The sequence below is a fragment of the Peromyscus leucopus genome, chromosome 5, assembly GCF_004664715.2.
Source record: "Peromyscus leucopus breed LL Stock chromosome 5, UCI_PerLeu_2.1, whole genome shotgun sequence".
Classification (NCBI taxonomy): Eukaryota; Metazoa; Chordata; class Mammalia; order Rodentia; family Cricetidae; genus Peromyscus; species Peromyscus leucopus.
Genome location: NC_051067.1, coordinates 107622057 through 107634948, shown reverse-complemented (window position 1 = coordinate 107634948; position 12892 = coordinate 107622057). Strand labels below are relative to the sequence as shown.

The 12892-nt window shown below is 47.5% G+C and overlaps 1 protein-coding gene across 2 annotated transcripts; it reads left to right on the top strand.

The window, feature by feature from the left end:
* Positions 1 to 6166: 6166 nt before the first annotated feature.
* Positions 6167 to 12873, top strand: Cenpt (centromere protein T). Of its 2 annotated transcripts, none has more exons than XM_037206232.1 (13): positions 6167 to 6328; positions 7715 to 7853; positions 7978 to 8065; positions 8181 to 8277; positions 8382 to 8518; positions 8654 to 8690; positions 8879 to 9027; positions 10453 to 10653; positions 10750 to 11004; positions 11482 to 11575; positions 12241 to 12411; positions 12493 to 12597; positions 12676 to 12873. In XM_037206232.1, the coding sequence occupies exons 1-13, from the start codon at positions 6216 to 6218 to the stop codon at positions 12797 to 12799; spliced, it is 1710 nt and encodes a 569-aa protein (XP_037062127.1). In that variant the 5' UTR covers positions 6167 to 6215; the 3' UTR covers positions 12800 to 12873. The 2 variants fall into 2 exon arrangements, with proteins under 2 accessions (XP_037062127.1, XP_028710225.1); XM_028854392.2 differs by having other exon boundaries at positions 6168 to 6328; positions 10852 to 11004.
* Positions 12874 to 12892: the final 19 nt, after the last annotated feature.

The following is a 12892-nucleotide window of genomic DNA, read 5'->3' as shown; positions in this document are numbered from 1 at the left end:
AACTGAGTAGCAGTGAAGGCTGGCAGGAGAGAGGGGATCCCCCGAGCCTGTGGAGCATGGTGGGAGTGACCATGGTGGGATGGGGGAGGAGTCTATGTTCTGCCTGGCTTGACCCAGCAGTGTGAGGGGTGGCTGCAGCTAGTCGGATCTTCCTGCCAGTCTTTGTGGGTGGGACAACCCAACCAGGCTTGGTGGTGCAGACCTGAAATGCTGATTAGTTGACAAGGTGAAATAACACCATATTCAAGGACAGCCTGGGCAACTTAGTGAGACCGTCTCTGGAAATAAATAACACAGAACTGAGAGAGATAAGTAATAAGGCACTTGCCTCTCACAAAGGAGGCCCCCAGAAACAAAACAAGTAACAAAAACAGGACAAAAGCCCATACATTACCATTGCATTTCTAGAGCTCCTTGGTTATTTGTGTGGGTTTTTGCTTACTTGTAAATAAGAAAAAAGCCTATTTTCCTGGCTTAAGCAAGTGGGACTACAGCTAAAATCTCTTTGTATCCAAAATGTATTACCCATTGTGTATACAGTAGGATGAAAGGTGTGTATTCATTTTAGTGAATCATTTACACAATAGTATAAACATAGCCTGGCATGATGGTTCTCCTTTTTTTTTTTCTTTTTTCTCAAAACTGTTTCTCTGTTCAGCCCTGGCTGCCCTGGGACTCACTCTGCAGACCACACTAGCCTTGAACTCAGAGTTCTGCTTGCCTCTGCCTCCCAATGCTGGGATGATGTGCCACCACCATCCACTTTGATGGTTCACAATTTTTTTTTTTAGACAGTTTCTTTGTGTAGCCTTGGCTGTCCTGGAATTTGCTCTGTAGACCAGGCTGACCCTGAGGCCTTGCACTCACAGAGATCTACCTGCCTCTGCCTTCCAAGTGCTGGGATTAAAAGTGTGTGCCATCCCTCTGACCCCAGCTGATGGTTCACAATTTTAATCCCAGCATTGAGGGGGCAAAGGCAAGCTGACCTCTGAGAGTTCAAGGCCAGCCTGGTCTACACAGAGAGTTCTAGGAGAGCCAGGTCTACATAAAAAGACCCTGAATCAAAACAAAACTAATGGTATAAATGTTATTTATTAAGCAGCACAATGTTATTCATAAGTGGTGCTGTTTACCTTCGAGAAAAGCCACAAAGTACAACAAAACCCACTATAAGAGTTTATTAAGGGGAGGAGACAGAAGGGGTGCTTAGGCCTGTGGAAAGATCGTGCAGGAAGAGAAGGAGGGATGTGTGGAACCCGCCTTTATAGATTCCCTGCCGCTCACGTGTGCATATGGGCTTACGTAGCTACGCCACACATACGCATAGATTACATGATCACACTGTGTGCAAATTATGTGATCATGCAGCACATGGATTACGTAGAACGTAAGACCCTAGGATGACTAAGCATCTTGCCTGGCTACTGGACAGCGCATATGTGGTCATGTAGCTGGGGGAGTAGCTAGGAATTCTAACAATAAACATTGTTTATATAAATATGTTTGTATACATTTATTAGTTTTTTTAAGTTAGGATTCAAAGTAATGGGAGACATTTTTATACATATATTTCATTAAATGTTGTTCCATGGTGTGTATGTGTGTATAGGGGTATAGTGCATGGTTGTGCATGTTCATATGTATGCCTGTGAGTGTGTGTGGAGGTCACAGGTCAAATTTGGGGATCATTCCTCAGGAGCCCTTCGCCTTTTCTTTTTAAGGCTGGCCAGCCAGGAAGCTGCAGATATCCACCTGTCTTATAACCTCCCAAGCACTAGAATTAGAGACACCGTGCTTAGTCCCCCGTCCGTCGCCGCCGCGCTGCCGCCGCCGTCCCCCCACCCCCCCCACCAAAAAAATTTTATTTTATTTTAGAGACAGGGTTTGTGTAGCTTTGGAGCCTGTCCTGGAACTCACTCTGTAGACCAGGCTGGCCTTGAACTCACAGAGATCCTCCTGGCTCTGCCTCCTAAGTGCTGGGATTAACAGCATGTGCCACCATTACCCGGCTATTTATTTTTATTTTATGTGCATTGGTGTTTTGCCAGCATGAGTATCTATATGTGTGAGGGTGTCGATTCCCCTGGAACTGGAGTTACAGACAGTTGTAAGCCACCATGTGGGTGCTGGGAATTGACCCTGGGTCCTTTGGAAGAGCAATCAGTGCTCTTAACTGCTGAGCCATCTCTCTAGCCCCCCATGGTTGGCTTTTTACTTGATTAAAAAGCAAATAGTATTGAAGAAGATGCTCCATTAGCCTCTACCTTCAGTACATAAAATAACCTTTAATATATACTTATATACAGTCACATAATAACTAGTAAATTGAAAGTGTGAGAATAGGAACAGGCCTGCAGCCCCAAAAGCAAACAAACAAAAAAAATCCATGTAGTTCATAACTTCCCTTCACCTCCACTGCCACGCCCCATCCTGTCATCTTGTCATCTCTAGTGAAAAGCAAGAGTCATATCATGTGTCTCTGCTTCTGATCTTGCTTCCTCCACAACTGTTCTTCTGATGCTGCAAAGAAAATCTGAGAAGTCAGCTGTCACTCAAGTGGCTCCTTGGTCTCCTTAGAATGCTTTCTGAATTCTTTCCTGCAGCTCCAAGAATCCACATACATAACCTGCTCTTGCCAACCTTTATCATCCTCTCAGCCTCACTTCAACCCAGTGTTGTTATTGTTTGAAAAATAACCTTGGACTGGAAAGATGGCTCAGTAGGTAATAGTATTTGCCACCAAGCCTAAAGACCTGAGTTCAATCCCTGGAACCACACAGTGGAAAGAGAGAACCAACTCCTGCAACTTGTCTTCTGAATTTTTTTTTTTAAGATTTTATTTATTTATTGTGTATACAGTGTTCTGTCTGCACGTATGCCTGCAGGCCAGGAGAGGGCACCAGATCTCATCACAGATGGCTGTGAGCCACCATGTAGTTGCTGGGAATTGAACTCAGGACCTCTGGAAGACCAATCAGTACTCTTAACCTCTGAGCCATCTAGCCATCTCTCCAGCCTTTTTTTTTTTTTTTTTTTTTTTTTTTTTTTTTGTCGAGACAGGGTTTCTCTTAAACTCACAGGGATCCACCTGGCTCTGCCTACCAAGTGCTGGAATATTAAAGGCTTGTGCCACCACTGCCTGGCTCATCTTCTGATTTCTACTTGTGCACTGTGACATGTACATACCAACACATGTATAAAATAAATAATAAAAGTGAAAACTAAAAATAGTAGAAAGTAGCTGGGTGGTGGCGGCGGCGGCGGCGGCGGCGGTGTACTCCTTTAATCTTAGTACTCAGTGTTTAAGTGGGGCCCCTACGGTACCATATACCCAAGGAGTCTGGAGTCTAGGATTTTTTTTTTTAATTTTTTATTTTTTTGGTTTTTCGAGACAGGGTTTCTCTGTGTAGCTTTGTGCCTTTCCTGGAACTCACTCTGTAGACCAAGCTGGCCTCAAACTTGCAGAGATTCGCTTGCCTCTGCCTCCCAAGTGCTGGGATTAAAGGCGTGCGCCACCACCGCCTGTCTAGGATGTTTATATGGAAGACCCACCTTGGCTCTACCTCTCTACCCAGACCCTGCCCCAAAGAAAGGCTGCCAAGGGTCAGCTCCTCCCCCAGGGTTGTTCAAGACCATGCCTACAGGCTATTCAAGACCTGGTCACCAGATCTGCCATGTGATTCCTCTCCTGCCTTCATAATGTGAGTTTCTTTGCTCTGTTTATTAAACCTGGATTTATTAATTAAGCCTGATCTGATTTATTGCATCGCAGAGTTACTACTAACGGGGGATATTTTTACTTATCACTCAGGAAGCCGAGGCAGACAGATCTCTGAATTTGAGGCTAGCCTGGTTTATAGAGTGAGTTTCAGGGCAGCCAAGACTACACAACTACACAGTGAAAACATGTCTGAAAAAACCAAAAAAAAAAAAAAAAAAAAAGAAGGAAGAAAGAAAAAGATAAAAAAAGATAAAGTGGTGATCCGTGTCTATAATCTCAGCTCTGAAGCTCTGAAAAGGCCAAAAGGGAGCATCAGTCAGTACAAGTTCGAAGCCTGCTTGGTATACATGGCAAATTCCAGGCCAGTCAAGGGTATGTAGCTCATCTAAGAAAACAAACAAGGATGTAGTAAATGCTATGGAATGATCCTTCTTTACAATGTGTGAACATATGGCACTATGATTTGTTTTTTCTTTTGCTTTTTCAAGAGACAGGGTTTCTTTGTGTAACAGTCCTGACTATCCTGAGACTCACTTTGTAGACCAGGCTGGCTTTGAACTCACTGAGATCCACCTGCCTCTGCCTCCTGAGTGCTGGGATTTAAAGGCATGCGCCACTACCACCTGGCTATGTGATTGGTTTAGTAAACAAGCTGACAGGTCAATAGCTGAACAGGATAAAGTTAGGTGGGAAAATCAAACTGAGAATAATGGGATGAAGAAGGCAGAGTCTGGGAGATGCCTGTCAGCTGCCTAGGAAGCAAGACATGCTTGAGGACAGGTAAAGCCACCAGCCATGTGGCAATACATAGTTTAATAGAAATGGATTAATTTAAGTTATAAGAGCTAGTTAGTAACAAGCCTGAGCTATTGGCCAAGTATGTATAATTAATATAAGCCTCTGTGTGGTAATTTGGGAAATGGCTACCAGGTATTTGGAAACAGGTGGTTGAGACAGGAAACTGTTTGTAATGAAGTTTGTTTGTTCAAATGTTTGTTTTGAAATAGGGTCTGACTTTGTAGCCCAAGCTGGTCTGGAATTTACTATGAGTACCAGGCTAGCCTCAAACTCCACAGAGATCCACCTGCCTCTGCATTCCAGAGTGTTGGATTAATGGCATGCACCACCTTTCCTGGTTAAAATAAATTTTTAGGAATTAGACTTAGGTAGTTGATAATGATCATGGAAATTTATTAATAAAGACCTAACAAGTTTAGATAAGAGATCAGATCTAACCGGACAGTTAGTCCAGTTGCTTGCCTAGTGTTCAGGACACTCTAAGACTGATTGCTAGTGCTATATAAATGGTGCATACTGTACTGTACTGTTACTACTCTGCAGCTAGAAGCCTGAGAATCAGAAATTCAAGATCATCCTCAGCTGCAGGGTTAAGTCAGACCAGCCTGGGCTACATGAAATCCTGTCTCAAAACAAACAAAAACAAAACCTCTAAACTAATTTTTTTTAAAGATTTCTTTATTATGCATAGTGTTCTGCCACCGCAGTGTATGCCACATGCCAGAAGAGGGCACCAGATCTCATTATAGTTGGTTGTGAGCCACCATGTAGTTGCTGAGAATTGAACCTAGAAGCTCTGGAAGAGCAGCCAGTGCTTTTAACTTCTGAGCCATCTTTCCAGCCTCCCCCCCCCAAAAAAAAAAATTGAAACTGGTTTGATGGAACTACACCTGTAATCCAAGCACAAAAAAGTGGAAGGAGGTTCAGAAGTTCAAGGTCATCTTAGGCTATGTAGGGATTTCGAAATCAACTTGATACATAAGACCCTGTATCAAAAACAACAAAAAAATAAGTGTGTGAAATCACTAAAGTCTGGCATAGTGGCCAACACCTACAATCCAAGCACTCATGAGGTAGAGGCAAGAAGGTTGCCTAGAGAGTTTGATGCTATATGCATGCCTGGTGTTCGAAGAGACCAGAGGAGGGTATCATATGCCCTGGCACTCGTGTTTCTGGCAGTTAGGAGCCCCCCAAAAGGGTACTTGGGAACAGAAGCCAGACCCTACGCAAGAGCAGCGACCAGGCCCTACCTTTGAGCCATTTTTCCGGCCCCCTAGTTCCTTTTTAAGATATTTATCATCCTCTGCTCCCCCACCCCCCATCCCCCCAGTTTCTCTGTATAGCCCTGGGCTGTCTCGGAACTGGCTCTGTAGACCAGTCTGACCTTGAATTCAGAGATCTACTTATCTCTGCCTCCTAAGTGCTGGGATTAAAGGAGTAAGTCACCACCGCCCGGCAATCCTTAATCTTTTTCCTGAAGAAACCATGAGGTTTCAATTGGTTACAAGCTTTTCTCCAGGTTTAATGTGAGAAGGCCTCCAAAACCAATTTGCAATCTCCTTACACCCGGCTCCCAGATGTAGGACTACAGTTCCCGTGGGGCCATGTGGCAGCACCGCGAGACTTGACTCGAAAGAGGCGGCGGGAAGGCGGCCCTTGCTGCAGCTCCAGCAGTTAGGAGGGGTGGGTCCTGAGTATGGCGGATGGCTACAGTCTCGACACGGATCAGACAACACGCACGCTCTTACGGCGCGTGCTGGATGCGGCAGATTCGCGCACCCCGAGGCGACGACGGAGTGCTCGTACTAAGTATGTGAGAATGGGGAGTGGTGGCTGTACCTACCTGTCTGGAAAGGAAAACTGAGTAGAGTCCGAGACGCTGAGATCTGACTACACCCTTATCGAATCGGACTCGGCCAAGCTGTTGTACCCTCACCCGTGGAGCTCCACAGAGACCAGCAGTGCTGGATCACTCGACGCAAAGGATAAGGCCCTGTTTTCTAGGCTGTTTCACTCAAGTCCGGACCGAGGTTGCCCTGACAACGACCCCTACTTGCAGATGACTTCACCTTTCCTAACACACAGCCCTGTTCTCTGCGGCTCCCAGGGGAAGTCAGCAGGCAGGAACTGAAAGGATGCTTTTCTAGAGACCAGGGCTTTGTCCGATTTTTCGGAGTGTCTCGAGGAGGCTTGTAGTGAGAAGGTACCGAAGCTGGCATCTGCCAGTCTGGAAGAATGCCATCCTTTTCGAGAGCAGAGATGTTCATGATAAGGTGTTTCTTTTTCCCCCATGGTACTAGTGATTGACCCCAGGGCTTTATGCCTGCTAGTTAAGCACCCTACCACCGAGCTACATCTCCAGCCCTTCTGGTATTTGAGACAGGGTCTCACGAAGTTGCCTTGGCTTGTTTTGAAACTGTAGCCCAGACAGGTTTTGAAGTTGCTCTTCTGCCTGCGCCTCCTTGGTAGCTGGGATTACAGGCTTGGTACTACCTAGTCCTTCCTCATTCAACACGTGGTATTTATGTATTTATTTACTGTTTGTGTGTGTGTGAGAGAGTGTGTGTATGTGTAGGTCAGAAACCTACGAAGTCAGTTCTCACCTTGCACCAATTCAGGATGTCAGGCTTGGAAGCAAGTGCATTTACCCACTGAGCATTCTGTCCAGCCCCTGGGATATGTTTTACACCTATGAGTAATGAGATGTGAGCTGTGCCGGGGAGCACTGATAAGAGTTCTGAAACACAGTGGACTGGAAAAATAGGGCTAGGGTGATCCATGTGGAACTTAGTGTCACACCTTGACAACAACTTGAAAGGTAAAAACACTTAAATTTCCTACTTGGATTGTTACTTTAAAGCTTGGAATAGCATACCCTCCCAATTTGTTCACTGTGACTAACCCCTGCTCATCTTTTATTACTCTGCTAGGCTCATCTCACCATCCCCACCCCATCCCCACCCACGCTAGACCAGTCATAGTCCCTGTCTGCCCATGCTCAGGGCTACCCTCATCCACTTCCTTGTTGCCAAAGCTGGAAATAGGGACTATGGGAGGTAAAAGTAGTTTCTGGGACCCTCCCCGTGAAGGGAAAAAGCTTTAAACCATGATCCCTACATCCTCTAGATCCTCACTCCCACCATGGAATTCTCAAAGCTGATTTTGTTTTTGTTTTTGTTTTTTGTTTTTACACAGTACACAGAGAACTCTGCTTCAAACACCTTCCTCCAAGAAGCAGGGTACACCTTCCTCCAAGAAGCAGGGTACACCTTCCTCCAAGAAGCAGGCTAGCCAAACAAAAACAACTGCTAGGAGGCATTCCTATGGCACTAGGGTAAGTGTGTCCTGCCCACTCCATGAGTGACTTTATGGAGCACTGAAGTCATTTTTTTGTTTTGAAGCCTAACTTGAGGGGTTCTCAAGGCAAAAGTACAGACTGGTGGTGCTTTCACCCATAGTCAGGTGGCAGATTGGCTCATGTTCAAGCCCATGGGCACCTGGAGGAACAGACCCCCCGGACTCTGCTGAAGAACATCTTACTAACTGGTAAGTGGGTGTCTAGCCTGCCAGTTAACGTTATGTGCTAGCCCAATGCTCAGTTGTATGGTGTCCTCTGTCAGCCTTCTTTGTCAGCCCTACCCTCTCCTTCTTATTTCTACAGCCCCAGAATCGTCTATCGTGATGCCAGACTCAGTGGTGAAGCCAGTACAAGTACCAGAGATGGTGGAGTCTTCCAGACGGGAAAGCAGTCCGGGAAGGTACCCAGAGTGAAATTCCTTCATAGGCTGAGCCACCTCTTTGGGGTCCCCAGAAACTAAAATTTGGCTTTCTGACACGTCTGAGACAAACTCCATTCTTATAGCCCGGAGCTACAACTTCCTGAACTGGAACCCCCCTCAACCCAGGCTCCAGGTCTCCCAGCCACTGGCAAAAGGAAGCAAAGACTGAGATTGTCAGTATTTCAGCAGGAAGTGAACCAGGGGTTGCCTCTCTCCCAAGGTGAGTCCTAGGACACACCTGTGCTGTTCTGTCCCTCTTCTCTGGGGAGGCTGAAGAAACCTGAGAGAGCTCCCATGGGCCCAAGTAACTCACTATGAATTGTTCTTTTTACACTGTCTTAATGGGCGCTGACAGAGCCACCTGGGAATGCTGATGTTTCATCCTTGACCAGGTACTGTTCCCTGTTCTGGGATTTGATGGAGCAGAGGCTTGGGGGAGGGGGGTGTTGACTGATGGAGTCTTACAACATGCTTACTGTTGGTTTTAGCCTTACAGCATGGGGGCCATATTCTAAGAGATGCGTTCCTTTGGGGAAGTGGTGTCTCAGGCTTTCTTTTGTGTCTGTTTCCATCTTAACAGCTCCTTCAACCTCAGCTTTGCCCCACCTCTTCAGTCACAGTCAATGAGGAGACCTGGTCTGGCCCGTAGACGCCCCATACGCCGACCTGTGGATGTAGGTGCTCTTTTGCAGGATCTGGAAGATAATTCCTTGACCTCAGCTCTTCCAGGTAAGGTTGAGATTTCCTCTTCTAGCTCAGGGAGAAGCTACCACTCTATGACAGACAGGAGGCACTACTGAGTTTAGGGCTGCTCCACTTTTGGTGAGGTCAAGGACACTGTATAAGCCTGACCAGGCATCTATGAGGAATTTCTGCTTTCTTTGCAAAGTGCACCTGGCACTTTGGTGTATTAGTCAGGGTTCTCTAGAGGAACAGAACTTAGAGAATGAATATGAATATAATAATATAATGGATTATATATGTATGTGATTTATTAAAATGGCTTACAGGCTGTGTGGTCCAGCTAGCCAGCAATGGCTTTTACCAGTGGAAGATCCAAGAATCCAGTAGTTTGTTAAGTCCACAAGGCTGGATGTCTCAGCTGGCTTTCAGTATATGCTGGAAACTCAAGGAAGTAGGCTCCATTGCCAGTGAAGGAATGGACTCTGTGTGTGTGTGTGTGTGTGTGTGTGTGTGTGTGTGTGAGAGAGAGAGAGAGAGAGAGAGAGAGAGAGAGAGAGAGAGAGAATAAACAGGCAAAGAGGGTAAGCTTCCTTCTTCCATGTCCTTTATATAGGCTGCCAGTGTGGCCCAGATTAAAAGTGTGTCTTCCTACTTCAAAGATCTGGATTAGAAGTGGGTCTTCCCATGTCACATGATTTAATTAAGAAAAAAATCCTCACAGGTGTGCTCAGTCATTTGGGTTCTAGTTAATTCCAGATGTAGTTAAACTGATAACCAAGAACAGCCATCATAGCTAGGCTTGGGAGCCTCCCAGAAACTTGGGAGGCAGAGGCCGGTGGATCTCTGTGAGTTTGAGGCCAGCCTGGTCTATGGAGAGAGACCCTTCTCAAAAACAAACAGCTAGGTGGTGGTGGTGCATGCCATTAATCCCAGCACTCAGGAGGCAGAGGCAGGCAGATCTGAGTTCGAATCCAGCCTGGTCTACAGAGTGAGCTCCAGGACAGCTAAGGCTACACAGAGAAAAAAAAAAAGACTAGCCTAGCCTTAGTGTCTGTGTATTGATTGAACTATAGGGCTGAGGGTGGAAGGAAAGGGGCATACTATGGTGGCTAGAGCTTGTTAGAAAGACAGGTTCCGTGGTGAGTTAGCACTAAGCTGGATCCTGATTCCAGAGGACAAGTTCACTATGCTCGAGTCAGGTCCTGAGCAGAGGAAGAAGTACAGCTGAGGCCTAAGTAAGTGGTTTTGCAGGGGTGGAAGCGAGTTAGAGAGGCCTGGGAACGTCAGAGGAAGGACCAGGGGAAGTAGCAAGAAGGGCAACGGAAGATAAAAGGCTTAGAATGAAGGTTGTCTCATTCTGGAGGTCACTTAGGCAGAGAAGACCCTTACACCTCACTGCCTGCACCCTGACAGCCCCAGGTATTAGCAGGTGGGCCTCAAATACCCATTTCTCTGGCTCTTGGTCTCTAGGTGACACCCACAGAACCTCTGTTGCCACTCTGCCAACGGATGTAGTGCTGGAAGACACCCAGCCTTTCTCGCAGCCCTCGGGTGGCTGCTCCCTCAGAGCGCATCACTCTCTGCCCACCCATTCTCACCCTGGGGTTGAAGGTGCTGAAAGAGTCGTGGACTGCGGGACACAAAGCCCTGGGACCGGGCTGCAGAAGCATAGTGAGTATGAGGGGCGGCTGGCTGGGAGCCAGGCTTAGCCTAGGGGAGAGTGAGCATAGGGTGAGTTCCCTCCTCCAACCCATATGTGTGCCCCAGAACCCCTGTCTAGGAGTTCGTCCTCACCCTGGAGCAGAGTCGGGTTGGCCGGGAGACCCTCAGTCACTGCTGTACTGCTGCCTCAGCTTGTTCCCCACTCAGGGAGCAGCACCAGCTTTGGTTCTGCTCCTCCACCCCTCCTGGAGCCACAGCCTCAGCCTCCAGAACTAAGAGAAGTGGTAGGATCCCAGGAGACTGTGGAGGCCAAGGAGCAAGAGGGCTCTTCGGGGGATGAGGAGACTCCTGGAAGGCCAGGTAAGAGGCCTAATGTAGGCATCAGCAGGTTAATGTCACTAGCTTGTTAGGTCCTAGCATACAGCAGAAAATTTGCCTGGGCTGTTTCTGGGAACTGGTTGTTTGAGAGACCAGGGAGAGTATAAGGGGCAATCACTTGTCTAGAGCTCTATGAGGCCCTTAAGAATTAAGAAAGGAAGCTGGGTGGTGGTGCACGCCTTTAATCCCAGCACTCCGAAGGCAGAGGCAGGCGGATCTCTGAGTTTGAGGTCAGCCTGATCTACAGAGTGAGTTCCAGGACAGCCAGGGCTACACAGACAAACCCTGTCTCAGAAAGAGAGAGAGAGAGAGAGAGAGAGAGACAGAGACAGAGAGAGAGAGAGAGAGAGAGAGAGAGAGAGAGAGAGAGAGAGAGAGAGAGAAGAAAGAGACTAGACCTGTACAGCTGTGTGAGATGGTCAAGCGGGAACCCCTCGTGACACTCTTCTTTCTTTTCAGCAAGTCCAGAGTTAGCCTCCAACGCCTATGACTTACTCCAGGCCGAGCAGCCACACCAGCTTCTTGAGTCCCCCCCACCACCTGGAGTTGCACTGTAAGAAACCCTTGTTGTTGGGAAGGAGATGGCATTGTACACATTTAAGTTCTCATAGATACGCAGATGATTGCCAAGCATAGCAGCTCAAGCCTGACAGCTTGCTTCTCCGTTATCCTGGTGTCTGTCTCCAGGAGTTTAGAGGAGCCTGGGTGAGGGAGAAGCTCCTAGGTCAGTATGTAATCCTAGAAGGTTTCCTGAAGGACATTAGCAGACTTGGCACAGGCAGTGAGGGATTCCTGATGGGAGAGACTATCCAATTTGAGACCTGAGGTTCAACAAGCTTGGGCAGGTACCTGCATCTATGTTGAAGTTAGTCTAGGATAGTGGATCAGGGTCACAGGGAAAGAACAGGTTGTTTGTTTGTCTGTTTAAGACAGAGTTTCTCTGGGTAGCCCTGGCTGTCCTGGAACTTGCTCTGTAGCCCTGGCTGGCCTTGAACTCACAGAGATCTGCCTGCCTCTGCCTCCTGAGTGCTGGGATTAAATTTGTAAGCCATCACCACCTCCCTCACCCCATCCCACCCTTGGCTGATAGTTGCGTTTCTTGTTCAATCTCCTTAATGAACAACAGTCCCAGATTCAGCGGAGCTAGCAGGACTTGTCCCAAAATTCAGAGCCTTCCCAAACAGCAGTTCAGTTACCTCCGTCTGCTCCTGTCCTTAGTTCAGAGCCTCTGGAGTCTGTGCCAGCCAGGCTTCCTCCCAGGAAGAGAACTGCAGGTCCTAGGCCCCGCCAAGACCCCTACAAGGCTGGACTGCACTACTACATGAAGCTCTTCAGCTTCTATACTAAGATGCCTGTGGAGAAGAAGGCACTCGGGATGGTGGAGAAGTGGTGAGTCTAGCATGTGAGTGGGCAGAAGTGCCGTTTCATAAACACACTGCTCACTCTGCTCCGTCCCAACCTTCTTGGCAGCCTAGACAAGTATTTCCAGCACCTTTGCAGTGACCTGGAGGTATTTTCTGCTCATGCTGGCCGCAAGACTGTGAAGCTAGAGGATTTAGAGCTGCTGTTGCGACGGTAAGTGGGCATAAAAGGGAGGCTGAGCATGGGGGTGCTGGTGCTGATTAGGTCTGACCTTCCTTTCCTCTGATACAGGCAGGGACTAGTCATGGATCAAGTCTCGCTGCACGTGCTTGTGGAGCGGTACCTGCCTTTAGAGTACCGGCAGCTGCTCATCCCCTGTGCATTCAGCGGCAATTCTGTCTTCCCTGCCCAGTAGTGGCCAGGCTTGGACCCACACAATTATCAAGGTCTCCTTCTCATCTCCTAGCCCAATAAAGTCTCACAAATGGGTTTTTCTGCTTTTTGGTGC